The sequence below is a fragment of the Bos taurus genome, chromosome 8 (genome assembly GCF_002263795.3).
Source record: "Bos taurus isolate L1 Dominette 01449 registration number 42190680 breed Hereford chromosome 8, ARS-UCD2.0, whole genome shotgun sequence".
In the NCBI taxonomy this organism is placed as follows: Eukaryota; Metazoa; Chordata; class Mammalia; order Artiodactyla; family Bovidae; genus Bos; species Bos taurus.
This window is the reverse complement of record NC_037335.1, coordinates 847,535-873,229: the sequence shown is the minus strand read 5'-3', so window position 1 is coordinate 873,229 and position 25,695 is coordinate 847,535. Positions and strand designations below refer to the sequence as shown.

Genomic DNA, 25,695 nt, shown 5'->3' with positions numbered 1-25,695 from the left:
TCTAAGCTTAGCTGACCAGCTGTCCAATGTCATCATGCCTGGCGATGCAAAACACCCACTGAGACAAGCTGAAAATCTGTCAGTTGTTCCTTAAACCATCTACAAACCTTGTTGGTTTCCCAGGTTCCCATCCACCATTCTGTCTTCTCCCGTGCACTGTTTGGTTTTCCCAGTCTATTCTGACTTCTATCAGGCCCAGCTTTCTCAGACCTTTATATGATCATGGTCACACAGCAGCTGTGCACTGAGTATCTGTTTAGCCCCACAGGTAACCTCAATAAGAACCTGTTCATCACTCGTTTTATGAGGCCACAGGGGAATGGAATCAAAGGCCCAGAGCAAACTCAGGATGAGACGTGCAGGTGCCTGACCTTGGTGAAGACGGGCGGGAGGCAGGCGGCAGTGGGTCCATCCGGCCGGCAGAGGAACAAGGTGGGGCTGGGGGCCTGGAGAGCAGAGGCATGTGGGTCAGACTCGGAACACACAAATCACGAAAAGATGGACCACACAGGCGACAGCACGGCCACCGACAGGGCTAAGCGTTCACTGCTCACCTGCCAGTGCCTACATGGCAAACGCTAAACAAGTCCAGTGGTTCACAGAATGGTTTCTGCAAATCCCACTCTGCTTTGGGGGTTGACAGGGAGTTTCTACTACACGTGCCACCTTGAGTGACTTCTACTGCTTGACTCTTTCCTCGTGTCTCATCTCAGATGTGCTTTCTCTACGGTTCGCACACCCAACATACCACAGAGTACATAAGAGCTAGTCGCTCAGTCATGTCCGACTCTTTTGCGACCCCATGGACTGTAATCTGCCAGGCTCCTCTGTCCACAGAACTCTCCAGGCAAGAGTACTGGAGTGGGCTGCCATTCCCTTCTCCAGGGGATCTTCCCAACCCAGGGATCAAACCTGGGTTTCCCTGCACTGCAGGCGGATTCTTTACCACTGAGCCACCAGGGGAGCCCTGTTATTTGTAAAACACCCACGGGCGCTGGTGCTCCGTGGCTGGAGGGTACACTGATGTTCGTTAGACACACTTATGACTCAAGAATGAGCTCACGTTGCAAGAGTCTTGGGTTTACAGATGCCCATCATAGCACCAAGGCTAAGTATCATATTTGATTTAGAGACATCTAGATTCTAATTTTTTACATAAAAAAAGGTTCAGGTCTTCTGTGTTTGCAAAGTGAATTCACTACAATGACCCAGTCATGGGTACTGTTGTTCTTCTTGGATAAAGCAGTCTTACGATGAAATGAAAGCAGGATGAAAATGCACAGTGAAGTGAAGGAATCTGAATATTCCTGTATTATCTGTTAAGCTCTCAGAGGACAGGTGGACTTCTGAGCTCTATCAGGTGGACTCTGTAGATAAGGCAGACTTTTCTCATTTTCTGCTTTGTTTTAAATGAGCTAACGAATTTGGCTACATGGAAGATGGCACATATGTGAGGGAGAATCAAGCGGTAATAGCCAAGACAGATACCACTTTATCAGAGTATAAGCTGAAAAAGAAATTCCCAAAGGAAACACAGATGTTGATTAATCAGTGGTGTGTCTCAGATTAAAAATTATTTTTAGTGCATTAAAAGGAAGAACTTAACTTATCATTGTCTTTCCACCCAGTTGTGTGTCCATTGAGGAGATACTTCAAGGGAGGACTGCTGCTGCTGCTGCTAAGTTGCTTCAGTCGTGTCCGACTTTGTGCGACCCCATAGACGGCAGCCCATGAGGCTCCCCCATCCCTGGGATTCTCCAGGCAAGAACACTGGAGTGGGCTGCAATTTCCTTCTCCAATGCATGAAAGTGAAAAGTGAAAGTGAAGTCGCTCAGTTGTGTCCGACTTTTAGCGACTCCATGGACTGCGGCCCACCAGGCTCCTCCGTCCATGGGATTTTCCAGGCAAGAGTACTGGTGTGGGGTGCCATTGCCTTCTCTGCAAGGGAGGACTAGTTGGGGTCTTTACACTGAAGAGTCTGATTCCCCTCGGGCTGTGGATAAGGCTCACCTGCTGAACAGGGACTGACAGAGGCTGGATCACAGCTGTGGTCACTCCTGACTTGGGAGATGATGATCCAATGGTCAAGGACACGGAAGTGGTTTTCTTCTGAGCTCTGGAAAGTAAGGAGTGAAGTCTTGGGTCAGAATTTCCTAAGCAGGAATTATTCTTTGAAACATTTCCACAGAACAGGCCAGTTTCTTTATGTTTGCTCAATCTGCTTCAGCTGTAACTGCTTCAGAAATGGGGACCCACAACCCATAGTTAGAACAGTGGTGCTCAGTGTATATTCAGACGGTCCCCACAGTCATCAGCAAAATAAACACACAGATGAAAGTAGCTCATGAACTATGTATCTCAGCTCTTATTAGAAAACAGAAAGTATTGAACTGGAAAATCTAAGAGAAAAGATAATACTTAGAAGAGCCCAGTCTATAGGAGTAAGCAGATAATGTTTAGGAAATGTTTAGGACCGGGCGTCTATATTTAATTCAAAGTTCTGGTGGTTGGTTTTCAGTACAGCAACTGCTCTTCGTTCCAGTTAACCATTGCGTAAAGTTGAGAATGTCTTGGACTGTGGTCTTTTCTTAGTGCATAAAAGTTAAGAGTTGTTTCCAGGCCCAATTTTGCTAAGTCACAGGCTATGTAATCTCAAGTGAGTCATGTAACTTCACTAAACTTGAGATCCTTGTCTGAATGCACAGGTAGCAGAGTGTGTGATCTTATTAAGAGCCCTTTAACACAAATGCTCAGTTAGCACTCAGTCATGTCTCTTTGCCACCCCATGGACTGTAGCCCACCAGGCTCCTCTGTCCATAGGATTCTCCAGGCAAGAATACTGGAGTGGGTTGCCATGCCCTCCTACAGGGGATCTTCGCAACCCAGGGATCAAATCCATGTCTCCTGCATTGGCAGGTAGATACTTTACCACTCAGCCACCAGGGAAGCCCCCTTTAACATGAATGGTCAGTGGTAATTTGATACTGAACGGCTGTGATTGTTATGTATATACTAGTAAATCAAACATATTAGTACAGTCTCAAATTCATGGAGTTTTCTACAAAATCTTGGTAGATTTTATCTTTGCAAAATAATTAAGATCCTAACATATTACTAATAGTCCCTATGTCTTTGTAGGGAGAATTAAATTTTGAGATTTTCATGACATGATCTAACTGGAGATACACTTTATCCAAATGGAAATCCATTTCTAGCCTAATTAGATATTTTCTAATTTATGTGATAAGTTGTTTGTCATTTACATTTTAGTAATGATTTAAGTAATTTTCTCTCAATGTGACTGCTCCTTCTACACATTTATAAGCAGTCAGTTGTCCTTGGGACTAACGTTGTGGATGGTTAGACTTTGGGACACGGATGATGAAATGCAGGTTTCAAAGTTCAAAAGTCAAAGACTATGCTCCAGGTTCAAGCATCTGATCTCTGACCAACATCAGCTGACCTCTGCCACACAAGTGGCGTCACTGAGCACAAGTCTGCTGACATTTTCTACTTCACTGACGGGATCGTACACACTTACTGTGGCATGGCTCCAGGTTTCGATCTGAAAGCTAAACTTTCACTGTCAGAATCTGTTGAACTGGCACCTGAGTGAAAAAAAAAATAACAGACATGTAGGTCTATAACCTATTAACAAATAACAAAGTATCTATACCCGCTTCCAAGGGCAATATTCTTCATTCAGACAGTAACATACAGAGTCTTACTTTGAAATAGAGAATGTTTCATACCATTTTTACTTAGGCTATTTTTTCAGATAATCAGTTTAAAAAAGAAATACTGAAAAAGTTTTCTTCAAGTCAGCATGTGTTTCGTGTCAGATTTATTATTGGTTTCATTTTTGTCCCTTTGGGCATTGTAACCATACTTTTAAATGGCTTAGAAACTATGGAATCAATGTGTGTGTGTCTGTGTGTAAAGACAGCCATGGTCTTAAGCTTCAGCTCTTTCCAGCAGATTGCACGGTAGCGGGAGCAGTGTGTGTGCTCAGTCGTGTCTGACTCTTTTGCACCACCATGGAGTGTAGCCCACCAGGCTCCTCTGTCCATGGGATTCTCCAGGCAAGAACACCGGAGTGGGCTGCCACTTCCTCCTCTAGGGGATCTTTCCAACCCAGGGATTGGACCTGTGTGTCTTGTATCTCATGCACTGGCAGGAGGAATCGTTACCACTGTGTCACCTGGAAGCCCAGATTACACAGTGTGGATTATCAGTGCCTTCACTCCTTAATGAGGAGACGCTTTCTAACTCTGACCAGTTGGAACTTGACTGTGGCTTCACTCTTGAATGCGGGGGTCTCTAGTTTGGATCATACCCTCCCAATATCATTTGCTTCATTGCTGTGTTTAAATTAAGGGTCACCTCATTGGGTTTTCAAGCCAAAAGGCAGGTTGTACTTACATTTTAATGCTCATGTATTTTGTGACAAGAGATTTTAGGTGACATTTAGAATAACTGTGATGGTTAGAAGTACATTCTTGATCATTCCTTTATGAGACATATTTAACACGAGTTATTTAAATTATCTATTTAGAATATCTTAAAGTAAAATAATATACGCTTACAGAAAAGTAAACCTGGGAAAGATTAAAGGCAAAAGGAGAAGGAGGCGAAAGAGGATGAGATGGTTAGATGGCATCACTGACTCCATGGTCGTGAATTTGAGCAAGCTTTGGGAGACAGTGAAGGACAGGGGAGCCTGGGGTCCTGCAATCCATGGGGTTGCAAAGAACTAGACACAGCTGAGTGGCTGAACAACAACAGGAAAGTAACCAAGAAGCACAGAATTGTGTGACGTCAGAGTGCACACCAGGACATCATGTCCCTGATGCCATCCTGCATTTGCTAACAGTCTGGCTGTAATTTTCAGGTAAACTGAGTGTATTAACAAGTGTACAGTGGACCGCCCTGTTATCAGCGAGGGATACATCCCCAAACTCCAAAACCATCAGCTCAGTTGCTCGGTCCCGTCCGACTCTTTGCGACCCCATGAATCGCAGCACGCCAGGCCTCCCTGTCCATCACTAACTCCCGGAGTTCACCCAAAATCATGTCCATCAAGTCGGTGATGCCATCCAGCCATCTCATCCTCTGTCGTCCCCTTCTCCTCCTGCCCCCAATCCCTCCCAGCATCAGAGTCTTTTCCAATGAGTCAACTCTTAGCATGAGGTGGCCAGAGTACTGGAGTTTCAGCTTTAGCATCATTGCTTCCAAAGAACACCCAGGACTGATCTTTAGAATGGACTGGTTGGATCTCCTTGCAGTCCAAGGGACTCTCAAGAGTCTTCTCCAATATCACAGTTCAAAAGCATCAGTTCTTCAGTGCTCAGCTTTCTTCACAGTCCAACTCTCACATCCATACCTGACCACTGGAAAAACCATAGCCTTGACTAGACGGACCTTTGTTGGCAAAATAATGTCTCTGCTTTTGAATATGCTATCTAGGTTGGTCATAACTTTCCTTCCAAGGAGTAAGCGTCCTTTAATTTCATGGCTGCAATCACCATCTGCAGTGATTTTGGAGCCCCCAAAAATAAAGTCTGACACTGTTTCCACTGTTTCCCCATCTATTTCCCATGAAGTGATGGGACCAGATGCCATGATCTTCGTTTTCTGAATGTTGAGCTTTAAGCCAACTTGTTCAGTCTCCTTTTTGAGGCTTTTAGTTCCTCTTCACTTTCTGCCATAAGGGGGGTGTCACTTGCATATCTGAGGTTATTGATATTTCTCCCGGCAATCTTGATTCCAGCTTGTGATTCTTCCAGCCCAGCATTTCTCATGATGTACTCTGCATAGAAGTGAAATAAGCAGGGTAACAATATACAGCCTTGACGTACTCCTTTTCCTATTTGGAACCAGTCTGTTGTTCCATGTCCAGTTCTAACTGTTGCTTCCTGTTGACCTGCATATAGGTTTCTCAAGAGGCAGGTCAGGTCGTCTGGTATTCCCATCTCTTTCAGAATTTTCCAGTTTATTGTGATCCACACAGTTAAAGGCTTTGGCATAGTCAATAGAGCAGAAATAGATGTTTTTCTAGGACTCCCTTGCTTTTTCCATGATCCAGCGGATGTTGGCAATTTGATCTCTGGTTCCTCTGCCTTTTCTAAAACCAGCTTGAACATCTGGAAGTTCACAGTTCATGTATTGCTGAAGCCTGGCTTGGAGAATTTTGAGCATTACTTTACTAGCGTGTGAGATGAGTGCAATTGTGCAGTAGTTTGAGCATTCTTTGGCATTGCCTTTCTTTGGGATTAGAATGAAAACTGACCTTTTCCAGTCCTGTGGCCACTGCTTTTTTCCAAATTTTCCAAAGTTTTCCAAATTTGCTGGCATATTGATTGCAGCACTTTCATGGCATCATCTTTCAGGATTTGAAATAGCTCAACTGGATATTCCATCACCACCACTAGCTTTGTTTGTAGTGATGCTTTCTAAGGCCCACTTGACTTCACATTCCACGATGTCTGGCTCTAGCTGAGTGATCACACCATTGTGATTATCTTGGTCGTGAAGATCTTTTTTGTACAGTTCTTCTGTGTATTCTTGCCACCTCTTCTTAACATCTTCTGCTTCTGTTAGGTCCATACCATTCCTGTCCTTTATCGAGCCCATCTTTGCATGAAATGTTCCCTTGGTATCTCTAATTTTCTTGAAGAGATTTCTAGTCTTTCCCATTCTGTTGTTTTCCTCTATTTCTTTGCATTGATCGCTGAGGAAGGCTTTCTTATCTCTCCTTGCTGTTCTTTGGAACTCTGCATTCAGATACTTATATCTTTCCTTTTCTCCTTTGCTTTTCACTTCTCTTCTTTTCACAGCTATTTGTAAGGCCTCCCCAGACAGCCATTTTGCTTTTGCATTTCTTTTCCGTGGGGATGGTCTTGATTCCTGTTTCCTGTACAATGTCACGAACCTCCATCCATAGTTCATCAGGCACTCTATCTATCAGATCTAGTCCCTTAAATCTATTTGTCCCTTCCACTGTATAATCATAAGGAATTTGATTTAGGTCATACCTGAATGGTCTAGTGGTTTTCCCTACTTGCTTCAATTTAAGTCTGAAAACCGTTAACAGCACCAAACCCAGTCAATGGTATTTTTCCTATACAGACATACCTAAGATAAAGTGTAGTTTGCAATTTGGGCACAGTAAGAGTTGAACAACAATAACTAATGGTAAAACAGAACAACTATAACAGTGTAATTATATTACAGTTATAATAACGACAACGGTATATGACTATGGTATCTCTTTCTCTTAAAATATCTTATTGTATAAATCTAATGCCTTCACATACTGGGTGTAAATTTTAGGGTTTGAGACATAATAGCAAAACAATGTGGATTTCTTTTGCCTTCTTCACTACCTTATGGATTGAAGGTCATTCTCACCATCCATCTTGGCGACCTCAGCATATGGTTTTCTCCCCTTTTCTCACTAATTCTCACCTTTCACTTAAAGGAACCCTGCGTGGCTTCCCTGTTGCATGTCCAAACTGCCAGCATCACTCCCCTGGTGCTGTGGGGCCATTTTTAGTAAAATTATGGTCGGTAAACACAAGCCCTGGGCCCTCAGTCTGACAACCTCGGTGACTGACAGGTTCGACAGGGATAACTCACGGCCCAGGGGCCGAAGCTGAGGTGAGAAATCTCCTCAACCCTGCTCAGATGGCGCAAAATACAAAAGTGGTCAACTGTTTACTTCTGGAACTCCCTGTTTAATATTTTCACACTGCAGCTTTCACTTTCCCTGAGACCTCGGATGAGAGGAGACTGTATATCTGTGCACATATTTGCACAAACAGAATCACACTACATGTGTCTCTGCAGTTGGCTGTCTGCCTGCAGACAGCAGCTTGTCAGCTGTTACTGAGGGTGAGCGCCCTGCTCAGGTAATTGTGGGTGTTCGCCGTCCTGCACCTACCGAAGCCCTCACTCCAGAACCAGTGCTCTGCAAGAAGAGCAACCACCACAGTGAGAAGCCCACACACCACAGCTAGAGAAAAGCCCATGCGGCAACAACGACCCAGGTCAGCGAAAAATACATAAATAAATTATTATTTAAAAAAAAAAAACAGGCAAGCCTTTGGAGTTTTTTAAAATAAAAAACATGAACACAAAAAACAGAAGCAATTATTGAAGGCACCACTTTATCCAATGTTTCTGCACTATAGCGTCACTCTTACTGGTTAACTGCACTGCTCAAACTAAGAAGCTCTTTAGTACTGGCGAGGAGCTGATCCCGCCTGCTGCTAAGGACATCTGTCCTGAACTTTTGGGAGACGCTGCAGCTCAGAAGGTGGCACGTGTTCCTCCTTGGCCAGCACGGTAACTAGACGAGCTGATGAAACAGCAGAGGGTGCTGGGGCGGGTGGGGGGGTGGGTGAGTGAATGCCCGTGGGACGCAGTCCAGGCTGGCGAGTCTGCTGACGTGGGCAACACACAGCAGCGCTTCTTTCCGTCCTATATGTTTTCCAGGAGGATGTGCAGGCGGACATGCTACCCGCACTTTTGTTGCCAGCCAACACCGCAGCCGCCGAACTGTGAAGTCTTGGAATGACTATGTATCAGGAAACGGAGGGGGTCACTGTGCGTCAGTATACACTATCGGCATATACACGGATGGAGCGGCTCCCGAGACTGGAAGGCTTTCTGGTTTCACTACTCGGTCAAAGACTTCGCTTCTGGATATGTCTACCTCCTGTGTCATCCACAGAGAACCAAACGCTGGCTAGCCAGAAAATGCCACCCAAACATCGCAGTGCTTTGCAGGATGTGGTTAAAATGACCAACCACACTAAATTACATGCCCTTAACTCACGTCTGCTGGCACAGCCCTGTGAAGAGATGAACACCGAGCACACACATCTGCTCTTGTACACAGAAGGGAGAGGGCGTTCTAAAGGCAGGGCCCTGGCCAGTCTCTGAGTTATGAGAGCCACTCCAGAGATTTCTTTTAGAAAAATTCTCACTGCTGGCAGCACATTCCTGTGACACAGAGTGGGTCCCAAACCTTGCTCACTTGTGTGACATATTCAACCTGTTCAATGAACTCATTCTGTCACTTCAGCTGTGCTCAACTTGGCAGATAAAGCAGCTGTGTTCAGAACAAACTGGAATCACGAGGGCAACAAGTGAGGATTGGGAGTTTGGACAATTCAAACATTAGCAGAGAGTCTGAAAGAGACTGAGCCACAGCCTTCTTTCTCCCAGCTAGAGCATGATCACCTATCTCAGCTTTTCAAAGGAGTTTGAGCATTACTTTACAACCACAAAAGACCCGGGAGCTGGGAAGGAATGGACCCATGACCCATCTGTGAACAGGCCAGGTGAATCAACTTTGTCCATGCTAGAAGAAGATCAACTGCTTGAGACTGCAAATGATGGTGGCCTTAAGAGTACGTCTGATACAACTTCACATCTCCAGCCATTCTGGATTAAAGTCAAGGTGGAATATGCTGAGGTTTCTACAAAAGTACCGAAAAGCCTGCTTCCATTTCCAACATCCCATCTTTGTGAAGCAGGGTTTTCTGACAGCAACCAAAACGAGATGAAGGAGTAGACTGGACATGAGAACACACTCTGGGTGTTCCTGTCACTCCCACTGCCTCTAGATGGGACCATCCAGTTGCGGGAAAACAAGCTCAGGGTTCCCACCGATTCTGCAGTATGGTGAGCTGTGTGATTATTTCATTATATATCACAATGTAATACTAACAATGAAATAAAGTGCACAATAAATGTAATGCAGTTGAATCATCCCAAAACCACCCCACCCCTGACCCTCAAAAAATTGTCTTCCACGACACAGGTCCCTGGTGCTAAAAATGTTGGGGACTTGAGCATCCTGGGTACCATCATGAAATTGTTGACAGCAGCTCCTCACCGCCCACACGCTGCTGGGGGAGTCCATTTCCTTCTCCCTTCCCAGACTTGGTCCCCTGGCACCATACTCTGTCTCCCTCTGCAGGGTCTGTTTTCTCTCTTGGATTATTTTCACAGCAGGGAAAGGAAGTCTTTCACACAGGCTCTAGTAAGTCTGCTATGAAAACCAACAAGCAAACAGACTGCAAAAAGCATCCTGACCCTGTGCTCCTGTCCAAATTCCGGTCCCAGCCCTGTGGCGTCTGGGCAGGACCTCCGGGCACCACCCAGGCGTCCTCACGTTTCCTTCCATGTCCGAGGACCTCAGTGCACTGGTCCCTCCAGTGCTCATGGCCCCTCTTGTTGAAATCGCCATCAGCATCCGTAGCTGTGCATCCTCGTCCTTCGCGAGAGACCTCCCGCAGTGGAAGCCCAAGTCGGCTGGCTCTCCCTCCCTGCCTCCTCAAACACTGACCTGCTCCACCCGCCCAGAGCCCCCCTTTGCTCCCTGGCCAGCACCTCCTTTCCCTGGTGCACCCAGGTGCGGGGTCACCCTCGGCTCAGACAGTCCATCTGGTCCTGTGCCCTGGGCCACCATCTACCTCCTGAAGCTTCCAGGACATGTCCTCACCCTGGGCAGTAGCTATACCCACACATTCCCCTCCTGGCTGTGTCCACTCGGCTGTCTAGATGGCCATGCACACAGGTCACCCACTCCCCTCTGTGCCCAACTCCCCATCTTCCCATCTCATGATGGGCCACATCGTCCACACCAGTGGAGAAGCCAAAACCCCTGGGTCTGCTGGTTGCCGTGACCCCTTGGCCCACACCTGCCCCACCACGTGGCTGTGGAGTCTGACCGCCTCTCCCTCTGTCTATACAGCCTGCTTCCCCAGTACCACCATATTTCCTCGGGCCTGCTGCAGCATGCATCTTACTGGGCTCCCGATTACAAGCCAAACTTCGATTTAAAAACAGAAATCGGGTACTCTGACTTTTCAGTGTAAACCTTCACAGGTGATGATTTTATGTAGAGTAACGGCCAGCTTGCCGACAGCGCCCACAAGGCCCCACATCCTGTGTGAGCTGGCCACCGCCCAGCTGCTCCCACTGGTCCAGGACACACTCGCTGCTCCTGCGGCGACCCCCCCACCCACGCCCCCACATCTGGAGCACCTTCCCCTCGGCCTTCCCAACACTTTCTCTCAGAGTTGGGACCGAGGGCAGATGCCACCCCTCAGAAAGACCTCCCGACTTCCCCCCGCTACCTCTGCTCTCTTCCAGGCTTGCTGGGGGCAGGCCCTTCCCCTCCTGGAGCATTCCTGAGCAAGGGCAGAGGCCTAGCCTGTCCAGCAAGGGTCCCCACCCAGCACCCAGACCTCTGCCTGCCCTCTAGGGGCCTCTCAGGGAACACATGGCCACTGCCCCAAAGCTCAGTGATATCCTGAGATGTTCCAGGCACACATCCCAGGCCCGTGCTGGATGGGCTGATGACCAAGTGACCCCAAGATCCTGAGTTCACCTGTGTCTTCCTCTGTGGCTGCTAAGAAGGGGTCACACTGCCTGGATCTAGTCCTTGAGGCTCAGGTAAGTGTCTGTGTGTGTGTGTGTGTGTCTGTGAGAGACAGTGTGTGTATGTGTTTCTGTGTGTGTGCGTGAGAGACAGAGTGTGTGTGAGGTCTGGAGCTCTACACGTCTCCCTAAGCTGCAGTTTCCCCAGCCACAGAAGGGGGTGATTTTCCTAAGCACTAAATGAGATAATCCATGTAGAAATGAAGACCAGTGCCTGGTTCCTAGCCAACACAAGGAGAAAAAGTTCATTACTGTTCTTAAGCTGAAATTTTCTCAGTACCATTCTAAAATTTGATGCACAGGACAGTGACATTTAGACAGTTTCCAACCAGTAGGCCATTACATTTTTAGGGATGGTTTTGTTGAGGTTTCTGAATCTATAAGAAATTTCCTAGCCTCTGGTAACCGGCCCCATACTGTATGCTGAGAGCAACAGCAACGAGGTTCAAGAAACAACAGAGATGCCCCGAGTCTCATGGAGTAAGGAACGCAGCACCATCCTTTCCATTCAGTCATAAGAGGAGGCCAAGAGTTTGTGTGAAATTCTCTCCCATCTCATGTAATTATTCTTAGAGGTAAAAATACACCAAAATCAGGCTTTAAAAAAGCTATCGCCCTGACTTCACGGGGGCAAGGAGCAGTTTCCTACAGCGCTTTCCAGTAGGCTCTTTAATCTGTTCCGCCCAGACCGCTCCTCCCATCAGCACCAGGATCTGAAGCCGGACCCGTGACCACACGTGGCCAGTGTAACTGGGGATGTTTCCCCATGTTAAGTAGCTCATGCAGGGACCCTAAAGGCAGAACAGGACTGCAGTGTGGAGGGCTGCCATGCTAAAGACCACATTCAGTGAAATCAAGTTAGAGACCATGGCATCCAGGGTCATACCCTGAAAGAGGTCTACAATTAATAAAAACAAGAATATTCAAAAATATTCAATCCTTTAACTTTCCTGTGAATGATATCCTAAGTCTTTAGTTGGTTGACAGACCTAGTACTTCAGTATGTTCCCATTCTTGATCTACCAGAGAAACTAAAAATAAGTCGGATATTTAGTGTTATAAATTTAAGTTCACGCGGCTGAAATGTTTTAAATGAAAAGGAACAAATGCTGACATCAGACGTCATTGATGAACGCCCAAGTGTCAGAACAATTTCATTTACCCATAAAGCTTCTGGGACAACTGAGGTTTGATTCACGAAGTTGGAAAGTCACGTTCATAAGAAGCGATGGGTCCCCTCTCACCCACACCCCGCACCCCTGGGTACCTTCGATGAACACCTCGGCGGAGGTGCTGTCAGAGCCACTGGAGTTGGCGGCCAGGCAGGTGTAGCGCCCCGTGTCGTCCTCGAAGGCCTCGGCAATGACCAGGGTGTGCAGGTCGCCCCCGTCCCAGAGGATCTGGATATCGGGACTGCTGTGTAGTTCACTCCCTTCACAGAACCATCTGGCGACCAACAGGAGTTGCAGGATGGGAGGGAGAGAAGGAAACGAGATGTTTACAACAACAAAGCACTAGCAAGAGGTGAGAGGCTGTATAATGAGATGCTTGTTTGATAAACAGAGACTCGAGCTCCTGATATCACTGCACACTATTACATTTGGGGCCATGAAATGCACTGCTAGACCACTCCCCTGGGTCTTCATCATAAAGCGTCTTGTAATTTCATCAACGTGGAATGAAGGAACATCATCAAGCTGGGAAAGTGCCAGTTACAAACTGAAAGGAGCACAATTCCAAGGGCCTTATAGATTTTTGTCACTAATGCCTCTCACACCTGTTACAATGTCATTTACTGCTCTCCTCTAGAAAAAAATATGAAAGTGACAAGAACATGGTACTCAAAAGATGTGATATGTCCAGGGAGACTGAGGGTCACAGCCCCGGGCAGCAGCGTGCCTGCTGAGCTGCCAGCTGGGCAGATTAATACCCCCCACACCACTGCTATTTGGAGATCTTTCCAGTGGCACACCCAGCCGTGTGGGCAGGGGCCATGGTGGTCTGTGATTCATTCTTGCCGGTCTTACCCCTTTCCATCCCCTGGGTCTATGATGTGGGAGGCGGCAAGAGACCAGACCATTTTCATGAGGGTTCCTCCTCACAAGCCGAGCACCTCAAACTCTCAACAGGATTTTTACCAAAAAATAAAATAAAATAAAATAATGAAGCTTCCCTAACCCCCTCCCCTTCAAAATGAGATTTAAAGAAATATGAAGGAATGTCCACCAACAACTAAAAGGATTGACAACTATCCAGTTGCATCAGATCCTAATCAGCATCAGAGATTTTCTGAGTCTGAAGCTCTAGAAAATTCTTTGGACTTGGCCTCCTTTACATGTCACTGAAGACTAGTCTTTTCTGCACTTAGACAGCATACTATAGATATCTGTCTGTATTAAATCTGAAAGCAAAGGTAATAAATTGAAAAAAGTAGGGAAAACCACTAGACCATTCAGGTATGACCTAAATCAAATCCCTTACGACTATTCAGTGGAAGTGAGAAATAGATTCAAGGGATTAGATCTGAGACAGAGTGCCTGATGAACTAAGGATGGAGGTTCGTGACATTGTACAGGAGGCAGTGATCAAGGACATCTCCAAGAAAAAGAAATGAAAAAAGGCAAAATGGTTGTCTGAGGAGGCCTTACAAATAGTTGTGAAAAGAAGAGAAGCTAAAGGCAAAGGAGAAAAGGAAAGATATATCCAGCTGAATGCAGAGTTCCAAATAATAGCAAGGAGAGATAAGAAAGCCTTCCTCAGTGATCAGTGCAAAGAAATAGAGGAAAACAATAGAATGAGAAAGACTAGAGATCTCTTCAAGAAAACTGGAGATACCAAGGGAACATTTCATGCAAAAATGGGCACAATAAAGGACAGAAATGGTATGGACCTAACAGAAGCAGAAGATATCGAGAAGAGGTGGGAAGAAAACACAGATGAACTATACAAAAAAGATCTTCACAACCCAGATAATCATGATGGTGTGATCACTAACCTAGAGCCAGACATCCTGGAATGTGAAGTCAAGTGGGCCTTAGAAAGCATCACTACGAACAAAGCTAGTGGAGGTGATGGAATTCCAGTAGAGCTATTTCAAATCCTAAAAGATGATGCTGTGAAAGGGCTGCCCTCAATACGCCAGCAAATTTGGAAAACTCAACAATGGTCACAGGACTGGAAAAGGTCAATTTTCATTCCAATCCCAAAGGCAATGCCAAAGAATGCTCACACTACCACACAATTGCATTCATCTCACATGCTAGCAAAGAATTTTGAGTAGCTCAAAATTCTCCAAGCCAGGCTTCAACAGTATGTGAACCATGAACTTCCAGATGCTCAAGCTGGATTTAGAAAAGACAGAAGAACCAGAGATCAAATTACCAACATCTGTTGGATCATCAAAAGAGCAAGAGAGTTCCAGAAAAACATCTATTTCTGCTTTTTTGACTGTGTGGATCACAACAAACTGTGGAAAATTCTTCAAGAGATGGAAATACCAAACCACCTTACCTGCTTCCTGAGAAATCTGTATGTAGGTCAAGAAGAAACAGTTAGAACTGGACATGGAACAATAGACTGGTTCAAAATAGGAAAAGGAGTACGTCAAGACTGTAGGGGAGAAGGCAATGGCACCCCACTCTGGTACTCTTGCTTGGAAAATCCAATGGATGGAGGAGCCTGCTAGGCTGCAGTCCATGGGGTCGTTAAGAGTCAGACACAACTGAGCGACTTCACTTTCACTTTTCACTTTCATGTATTGGAGAAGGAAATGGCAACCCACTCCAGTGTTCTTGCCTGGAGAATCCCAGGGACAGGGGAGCCTGGTGGGCTGCTGTCTATGGGGTCGCACAGAGTCAGACACGACTGAAGCGACTTAGCAGCAGCAGCAAGGCTGTAGATTGTCACCCTGCTTATTTAACTTATATGCAGAATACACTATGAGAAACACTGGGCTGGATGAAGCACAAGCTGGAATCAAGACTGCCGGGAGAAATATCAGTAACCTCAGATATGCAGATGACACCACCCTTATGGCAGAAAGCAAAGAAGAACTAAAGAACCTCTTGATGAAAGTGAAAAAGGAGAGTGAAAAAGTTGGCTTAAAGCTCAACATTCACAAAAGTAAGATTGTGACATCTGGTCCCATCACTTCATGGCAAATAGATGGGGAAATAATGGAAACAGTGACAGACTTTATTTTGGGGGGCTCCAAAATCACTGCAGATGGTCACTGCAGCCATGAAATTAAAAGACACTTGTTCCTTGGAAGAAAAGTTATGACCAACCTGGACAGCTTATTAAAAAACAGAGACATTACTTTGCCAACAAAGGTCCATCTAAAAGCTATGGTTTTTCCAGTAGTCATGTGTGGATGTGAGAGTTGGACTATAAAGAAAGCTGAGTGCTGAAGAATTGATGCTTTTGAATTGTGGTGTTAGAGAAGACTGTCGAGAGTCCCCTGGACTGCAAGGAGATCCAATGAGTCAATCCTAAAGGAAATCAGTCCTGAATATTCATTGGAAGGAGTAATACTGAAGCTGAAACTCCAATACTTTGGCCACCTGATGCGAAGACCTGACTCATTAAAAAAGACCCTGATGCTGTGAAAGATTGAAGGCGAGAGGAGAAGGGGACAACAGAGGATGAGATGGCTAGATGGCACCATGGACTCAATGGACATGAGTCTGAGTGAGCTCCAGGAGTTGGTGATAGAGAGCGAGGCCTGTGTGCTGCAGTTCATGGGGTTGCAAAGAGTTGGACACGACTGAGCAAATGAACTAGCTGAACTGAAAGGTAATAAAACAAACCGGTTTGCTAGTACTCAGTGTATTAACCACAGAAACTATGCTAAAAAAAAAAAACACACACACACAAGCACAGGATACTTAGAAAAGAATAGCCATGACTTTGGGAATTAAAAACCATTTGAAAAACCAGCCAATTGAGCAATCATGTAATGCAAGGCATACTGCTTTTGAGGCAATTGAGAAGGGCACTATTCCTTGATCCTGGGCAGTTGGCGGTTTCCATTTCCAAAAAGTCCTGGAGAACATTCCTGCCTAAAACCGTCTTATAGCTCCTTCCTCTTTGCTCTCTCCACAGTCACAATCCAGGTCCTCACTCCTGAGGACTGACTGTGGCTTAAGCATTGCTTGATCTGAAGTCTTCTAATTGGCCTCGTCATAGCTGGGCATGCTGAGGACTCCTCTCTAGCCCGTGTCAGGCGAGTGCATTTGACATTGCCCTGCATGAATCGTCCCCTCAACTTTCAGTCTCTATGGTCTGCTTTCCTGTAACTTGGGCCCAGCTTCTTCTATCACACTCCTACAGAATCCTGCATGGATTGCTTGTCCCCTACGCAGCCCTCAAGTATTTTCTGCTTCTCCTCCCCTCTCAGGAGCTCTCTCCTCACCCTCTGTGTTCATCCCACCCTGGGGCTACTCTCCTCACAGCCAAGTGAATGGTGCCTTCAGCACACTGAAGTCTCCAGAGCACAGGCTGGCTGGATGCCCTCCGTGTGAATGGGACTGTGCTAAGTGCCAGAGGCCCTGGGAGGAGTCATGCCCCATGGACTCTGGAACCAGCCAGAGTCTAGGTATCTGTATGGCACCTCGAGTGTGCTAACCATCCATAAAAAGATAAGAACCAACTGTCAGAGGAACAATAGAGCATGAAAAAAATGCAACAAAGATTTAAAAGAAATGACAGTTAATCACCCTGGTCAGACCTGCTCCATAGGGACAGCTCCACCAGCCACCCCAGCGGAGTGGCACCCTGATCTCGTGCAGCACACTGTCTATAGGCCCTCACCAGTCTCCCCATGGCCCTGAGCCAGGAAATTGTTTTCATGTTTTTAAAGGTTAGGAAAAACTCAGAAGAATAATAGTTTGTGACACGTGGAAGTTACATAGAGGACAGATTTAGAGTCTGTAAGTTTGAGGAAGAGAAACTAAAGAACCTCTTGAAAGTGAAAGAGGAGAGTGAAAAAGTTGGCTTGAAACTCAACATTCAAAAAAAAACTAAGATCATGGCATCCAGTCCCATCATTTCATGGCAAACAGGGAAACAATGGAAACAGTGACAGACTATTTTCTTGGGCTCCAAAATCACCACCGATGGTGACTGCAGCCATGAAATTAAAAGATGTTTGCTCATTGGAAGAAAAACAATGACTAACCTAGACAGCATATTAAAAAGCAGAAATACTACTTTGCCAACAAAGGTCTGTCTAGTCAAAGCTATGGTTTTCAAGTAGTCATATATGGATGTGAGAGTTGGACCATAAAGAAAGCTGAGCACCAAAGAATTGATGCTTTTGAACTGTGGTGTTGAAGAAGATGCTCGAGAGTTCCTTGGATAGTGAGATCAAATCAGTCAATCCTAAAGGAAATCAGTCCTGAATATTCATTGGAAGGACTGATGTTGAAGCTGAAGCTCCAATACTTTGGCCATCTGATGCGAAGAGCTGACTCATTAGAAAAGACCCTGATGCTAGGAAAGATTGAGGGCAGCAGGAGAAGGGAAGGACAAAGGATGAGATGGTTGGATGGCATCCCCGACTCGATGGACATGAGTTTGAGCAAGCTCTGGGAGTTGGTGATGTACAACAGGGAGGCCTGGTATGTTGCAAAGAGTCAGACATGACTGAACGACTGAAGTTTTAGGGGCTCAGAGCCATGCCCCTGAACTCACCCAGTGTCTATGGCAGCCTTCACGCTGCAGCAACACCTGGGTCATTGGGACAGACTGCATGGCCCACAAATCCTGAAACAGTTACCATCTGGATTTTATAGGAAAACTGTGATCCCTGGGCCAGCAGCATCAGCACCATTTGGGAGCTTGTTAGAAATGCAGTATCTCTGGGGGTTCCTGAGAAAAGTAAAAACAGAGCTACCTATGATCTAGCAACCCCACTCCTGTGCATATATCCAGAGAAAGCTCTAATTCCAAACAATGCATACACTGTACCATTCACTGCAGCAATATTCACCTACTGTGAACCTAAATGTCCACTGACAGATGAATGGATAGAGAAGATGTGGTACATATATACAATGGAACACTACTGAGTCATAAAGAAGAATGAAACAATGCCATTTGCAGCAACACAGACAGACCTAGAGATAATCATACTAAGTCAGGTCAGAAAGAGAAAGACAAATACCACATGGTATCACTTGTATGTGGAATCTAAGATATGACACAAATGAACCTACCTACATAACAGAAACAGAATCCTGGACATAGAGAATAGAGCTGTGGTTGCCAAGGGGCAGGGGGTGGTAGAGGGTTGGATTTGGAGGGTGGGATTAGAAGATGTAAGCTTTTATACACGAGATGGATAAACAACAAAGTCCTACTATACAGCATAGAGAACTATATTCAATACCTTGGGATAAACCATAATGCTATGCATGCATGCTAAGTCTCTTCAGTCGTGTCTGACTCTGTGCGACCCCATAGACAGCAACCCACCAGGCTCCCCCGTCCCTGGGATCCTTCAGGCAAGAGTACTGGAGTGGGCTGCCATTTCCTTCTCCAATGCAGGAAAGTGAAAAGTGAAAGTGAAGTCGCTCAGTCGTGTCCGACTCTTAGTGACCCCATGGACTGCAGCCCACCAAGCTCCTCCGTCCATGGGATTTTCCAGGCAAGAGTACTGGAGTAGGGTGCCATTGCCTTCTCCAAACCATAATAGAAAAGAATATAAAAAATGTGTGTGTGTGTGTGTGTATATATATATATATATATATATTTACACACATATAACTGAATCACTTGACTGTACAGCAGAAATTAACACAACATTAACATACTTCAATACAAAGTTAAAAAATAATAACTAAATTTAAAACAATACAGAATCTAGAACCTCACCCAAACCCATTGAGACAACTTGGATTCTGGCGATTCACACACACATAAGGGGTGGAAGTTCTGGTCTGCCACGAGTGGGTCATGCCAGCCTGATCACAAGGCCCTGGCTCTCCCCTGAGGGGCCACGCTTCTTGAGCACAGACACCAAACTGCGTGTCTTAATCTCTGACCCTCTGCACACAAGTGCCCATGAAACTGTATTGCTTCTCTCTTCTCTACAATGCAAAATGTATAGCATTATTCACTTGGCAACTGATATTATATCATTTCCTACCCTCTGTGTTCTTTATACCATTATCTGAGGCCTAATACATTTATGGCTTACTTTCCCATCTAGAAAATGGACTATTTTTCACTAATCCATAGAGTACTGTCACAGTCACAGCATCCTGGCAAAAGACTAAGAACATTTAGTCTTCTTTAAAGACGAGTTAACAGTCGAGTCTGTTGATTCCATTTTGACCTTAAAGTCACCCTCCATTAAATTCTTGTTGCTAGCACAGCTTAAACTACAGCGTAAATACACAAAATCGGTGCAACAAAGGTGTGTGAGGGGGTGGGGAGATACAGCCCAGGTGTGACACTCGGTCCCCTCACCACCCCCCAACCCCGTCCTGAGGCAGACGTCACTAAGGGTTACAGTGTCCTCAGCCAATGAAACTAAGGATGACAGTGTCCTCAGCCAATGAAACTAAGGATTACAGTGTCCTCAGCCAATGAAACTAAGGATTACAGTGTCCTCAGCCAATGAAACTAAGCATTACAATTTCCTCAGCCAATGAAACTAAAGATTACAGTGTCCTCAGCCAATGAAACTAAGGATTACAGTGTCCTCAGCCAATGAAACTAAGGATTACAGTGTCCTCAGCCAATGAAACCAAGTGCCTTGTGGTGGCCCCTCTCATAGCAACCGAGGTGCAAGTCTGCAATGAAACACCCCTGCCATCCTCACCTCCGTCTCTTTCTAGAAAATACACTGGTTTCCCTCCAGATCCTGAAACCGCCTCTCTTCATTACGAGGAGAGGGTGGACAGAGGGCTAGGTGCAGAGGCAGCCTATGGACACGTGACCTGTGCTCAGCGCCTACTTGGGGAGCATTCCATTGAAGGACGTCTGCATGTTTTCTCATCCCGTTTCTAACACCTGGAGCCACTTACTCAGTGGACAGGACAGTGTACTGGGAAATCAAATCTGACTATCTACACACCCATTCTGTACCTCCAAGTCTCAGCTTCCGGCATACTACTAAGCTGCTAGTATAAAATGGGTAAAACGTTCCATACGATCTCACAGTTAGGATGAGGAGATGATAGAAAAGTTGGGAGCTGTGATAGCTTTTAAGAGCTTATCTGATACAAATTAATGGAAAGAGCATGAATCTTCATTAACTGCCTATTACATGCTACATGCTTCACAAACATGGCCTGGTTTTATCTGCCATCAACCTTGTGAAGTGGTTTGTTACTGTACTGAAGATTCAGGCAGCTCCCATTTATCCATAGAACACTGACAATTAAACACAGACAAATGTGTGTTTCAACTGTCTTCAACTGTGTCTTTCATTGTCTTCAAACTTTTAGTTTCCTCTTTCATCAAGCTTTTAAAACTATGGATAGAAACAAGCTGTAATAAAGTTTCCTGGTTCTTTCTCTAATCTTGATGGAGTCACTAAGCAGCTATGTAATTGCTACACCACAGCTGCTGAGGAGCGAACCTTGAACCTCAGTGAACATGGTAAATCCCCAATCAAAAGTATTTAGACTTGCTCAAGTCAGACTAAGCCAGTTGAGACCGGCTGTCAAACTCTAAGGCCATAAACAGGGTATGAAAATAAGCCTGTATTAATTAGGAATAAAATGTAAACAGGCTAGCAGATGCAATCTCACTCATTCATTCCCTCATCAACCAATTATTAATTCAACCAGCAAAGGGCTCCCTGCACTTAAATTCCAACATAGAAGCTGACCACGGTATAGACGAATAGATCTGATAGACAGAGTACCTGAAGAACTATGGACAGAGGTTTGTGACATTGTACTGGAGGCAGTGATCAAGATCATCCCCAAGAAAAAGAAATGCAAAAAGGAAAAATGGTTGTCTGAGGAATCAAGGCTATGGTTTTTCCAGTAGTCATGTATGGATGTGAGAGTTGGACTGTGAAGAAGGCTGAGCACGGAAGAATTGATGCTTTTGAACTGTGGTGTTGGAGAAGACTCTTGAAAGTCCCTTGGACTGCAAGGAGATCCAGTCCATTCTAAAGGAGATCAGTCCTGGGTGTTCTTTGGAAGGAATGATGCTAAAGCTGAAACTCCAGTACTTTGGCCACCTCATGCGAAGAGTTGATTCATTGGAAAAGACTCTGATGCTGGGAGGGATTGGGGGCAGGAGGAGAAGGGGACGACAGGGGATGAGATGGCTGGATGGCATCACCGACTCGATGGACATGATTTTGGGTGAACTCTGGGAGTTGGTGATGGACAGGGAGGCCTGGCGTGCTGCAATTCATGAGGTTGAAAAGAGTCGGACACAACTGAGCGACTGAACTGAACTGAGGAGGTCTTACAAATAGCTGTGAAAAGAAGAGAAGCTAAAGGCAAAGGAGAAAAGGAAAGATATATCCATCTGAATGCAGAGTTCCAAAGAATAGCAAGGAGAGATAAGAAAGCCTTTCTCAGTGATCAATGCAAAGAAATAGAAGAAAACAATAGAATGGGAAAGACTAGAGATCTCTTCAAGAAAATTGGAGATACCAAGGCAACATTTCATGCAAAGATGGGCTCAATAAAGAACAGAAATGGTATGGACCTAACAGAAGCAGAAGATATTAAGAAGAGGTGGACAGAGTGCTTGAGCAGGTGCTGCCGCCGCTAAGTCACTTCAGTCGTGTCCGACTCTGTGCGACCCCATAGACAGCCAGGCTCCCCTGTCCCTGGGATTCTCCAGGCAAGAACACTGGAGTGGGTTGCCATTTCCTTCTCCGCTGCATGAAAGGGAAAAGTGAAAGGGAAGTTGCTCAGTCGTGCCCGACTCAGTCGTGTTGAATTCTTTGTGACCCCAGGGACTGTAGCCCACCAGGCTCTTCTGTCCACGGGATTCTCCAGGCAAGAATACTAGAGTGGGTTGCCATTCCCTTCTCCAGGGGATCTTCCCCATGCAGGGACCGAACCCTGGTCTCCTGCACTGCAGGCAGATTCGTTACCACATTCGTTAGCCATCAGAAAAGCCCGAAGGTTCATTATAGCTTCTCACGTATAGGTTCAGCTTGTTCTGGGGCTCTGCAACCCCCACGCCCCACCCCCATGGCGCTAATGGTAAAGAACTTGCCTGCCAATGCTGGAGATATAAGAGGTGCAGGTTCAATCCCTGGGTTGGGAAGATCCCCTGAAGGAGGAAACGGCAACCCACTCTAGTATTGCCTGGAGAATCCCATGGACAGAGGAGCCTGGTGGGCTACAGTCGATGGGGTCACAGAGTCAGACACGACTGAAGCAAAGAATGCAAGGGACAAGCTAAGTAGTGAAGTCCCTCGTGGGATTTTTCCACCTGGAGGACTGAACAGATTCATCTTGCTCTGGATAGAATACTTGGGCTGAAATTAATCTATTAGAGACGGGATTATATTGATAGACTTGTTTCCTTTTTACTCAAAAAGGATTATAATACATAGGAAAAAAGAATTGCAGTAATTAGAGCTTTGTAAAATGGCATGTTTCTTCATATTATTCTGTGCTGGGATTTTGAAATCAACAATGTTTTAATATACAAATACCCGTATATTTCTTTTTGTTGCAAAATGTCTTTTTTCCAGCCTAAACATGGGACAGTGCCAGAAATTCAAGGTTCCTCTTATGGCACTGCAGGATGTGGGAGGACTGAAATTTGAGAAGGTGTTTTACGCAGAAAAGCTTATATTTAATTGTTCACTTTCTACGTTTCAAGGGGAGGTGAGCTGTAAGCCTGACTTGGCCTGAGATGATGCTGGCAGAGAGGGCCTGCATGTGACTGCAGCCCTGGGAAGCCTCTGCTTGGGAAGGCAGTGGGAGGAGGATAAGTCACATCAGGGGCACTGCAGCTGCTTCTGAGCGGGCGCTGCCTTTGGGGACCACCAGTCGTTTCCGTCTTGGACAGCATAAGGCTCACCTCCCCCGTTTCCTGCCCTTCTGCCCCGGGCACCTGGCGGCCAGCCTCAGAGTGGCACACTGCAGCTGGCTGTACGTCTGGGAAAGCTCAGAACACCGGTCCTCCGAGACTGAGGAACAGTGCTGATCTTTACGACAATAAATCCAACTGCTAAATGAGAGGAACTAACAAATCCACTGGCCAAGCAGAGTTTATATTTCTCGGCATGGGAGATGATAGTTTATGTTAAAAAAAACCCACATATGGCACCACTCAACTTCCACACTGACTAGTATCTATTCTAACACTATCACTTAAAAGGAAATATATGTTTTAGGGACCGATGGTTTTTTTGGGTTTTCTTATTTTTTGTACCACACTGATGTGTCATGGAAACTTTCTGCATCCTGAATTTTAAACATGCGGTTTTTAAAAAGAACAAATTTGACTTATTAAACTTACAAAGTCTCATCAATGGATCTTGACTAATACCCTCCAACTCGGACAAGGAAAACGGTAACTCTCTGAAGTCAGTTAATTAAAACAATGAGAGCTTATGAAATACAAACCTTTAAAAATGGTTGAGTTATCATTTTCTCCTCATAAGGCAGTTTCCTTAGGCTCAAGGGGAAGACAAGTTATGCTCAAAGATTTCTGCTTTGCTTCTCAACTCCACTGATCTGTACTTTTCAGAAAAGTGTGTGGTGACCATGTGTGTGTGCTTGACTGCTCAGCTGTGCCTGACTCTTTGGGACCCTATGGACTGTAGCCCGCCAATCCTCTGTCCATGGAACCGTCCAGGCAAGAATACTGGAGTGAGTTGCCATTTCCTCCTCCTGGGGATCTTCCTGACCCAGCGATCAAGCCTGTGTTTCCTGCATTGCAGGCACATTCTTTACCCTGAGCCTCTTGGTAAGCCCGTCTGTGGTGACCACATGCTGGCCAATCGGGCCCACAGCAGTCCCTTCAAAGCGCAAGCAGCCACACGGCCTTGTGGAAGCGCGTGTTGGGAGTAAACCAAGGAACCAGTTTCCTTAATGCTAACAGAGTGGAAATCAAGGGTGGGGAAGAGCTCAGAGACAGGAGTGGTTCAGCAATGACTCTGTTTTCCAGGAGCCCTTGCTCCCTAAGGAAGGGCAGTGCTCTGCCCTAAGGTGGAGAATCACCAACATGGAACCAGCAACCTCTACCCAAGACAAACCTCGCTCATGCTGAGCTCACAGGCAGGCTGGCCGCAGACATCCCATTTTATACGTCTTCAGTTAAGCAGCAATTAACTTTTACAGAGCATTTTTTGTCTTGTCACCAAAGATTTCTTAATTCTTTACATGTGTTCACATGAACCGCAAGACACACCATGTTTATTCTGTCGAGTGGATTTATAGGCAGACCAAAGTGAAGTTAGTCCTTGGCTAAATTTACTATGGCTATAATTTCATGACCGCCTAGCTCGAGGGCCAACAGCTAAATCTGTGTGGACAACAGATGTACTTTAACCTTATGGTCCAAAAGACACCAATAAATAGATTGATGTCTTGAAATTCAAAGCACAGGAAATGGTAAAATAGATTCTGAACCGAAACCAGACTCCAATCGAACAATTCTTACCTCTAATCATCACTTTGTCTCCCAAGATGGGAAGATTAAAATAGAGGAGGACCAAAGAGCTCAGATAAAACAGAACCTAGAGAATGATCTGACCTCGTCTTGTTCTGACCGTGACAGGTCGCCTCACGTCTGGATGCTGTGTGCAGACAGATGTTTAATCACGGTCCTGAGACACAACTATGAACAGGCAAGTGGGATCCACACCAAGTCTGTGCGCTGCCAGGAGCTGTTAAACTCTCAGGCTGCTTCTAATCAGTTCCACACTGTGTAATTAGTAAGAGGCTTAGGGTTGGCAGGCTGCAGTCCAGGTCTGGTTCCGCCTGGTCCACAGACCAGCCCAGCTGAAGGAGATGCAGACCTCCTCTCTTTGGGGCTGAGTTTCCTCATCTGGGTCTCCTCCTAGATGTCCCTAGAAACTAGTTCTGCCGCCAGTGGGCAGATACCGTTGAAAAGGATTCTGGGGCCAAACAGGTTTTTAGATCACCGGGGTTAACGGAGTTCAACATCTGTCTTCACTACAGAACTCTTTAGAACTCTGGGCCGATGTGCACTTTCCAGACAGAACGATGGCCATCCTACTGGACCACAGCACACACGCTCTGAGAATCAGGCCGAAGGACCAGCGTGACATGGACACAG

General features: G+C 45.8%; 1 protein-coding gene across 5 annotated transcripts in view; it reads right to left on the bottom strand.

Moving 5' to 3' along the window:
- Positions 1 to 25,695, bottom strand: part of PALLD (palladin, cytoskeletal associated protein) — a 366,355-nt gene that overhangs the window by 195,766 nt on the left and 144,894 nt on the right. For all 5 annotated transcript variants that reach the window (XM_010807668.4, XM_010807669.4, XM_005209784.5 and 2 more), the window contains exons 3-6: positions 12,722 to 12,900; positions 3,542 to 3,608; positions 2,011 to 2,116; positions 372 to 446 (exon numbers count right to left, since the gene is read on the bottom strand). In XM_010807668.4, coding sequence (XP_010805970.1) covers positions 372 to 446; positions 2,011 to 2,116; positions 3,542 to 3,608; positions 12,722 to 12,900 — 427 coding nt within the window. The remainder of the gene's footprint in view (positions 1 to 371; positions 447 to 2,010; positions 2,117 to 3,541; positions 3,609 to 12,721; positions 12,901 to 25,695) is intronic.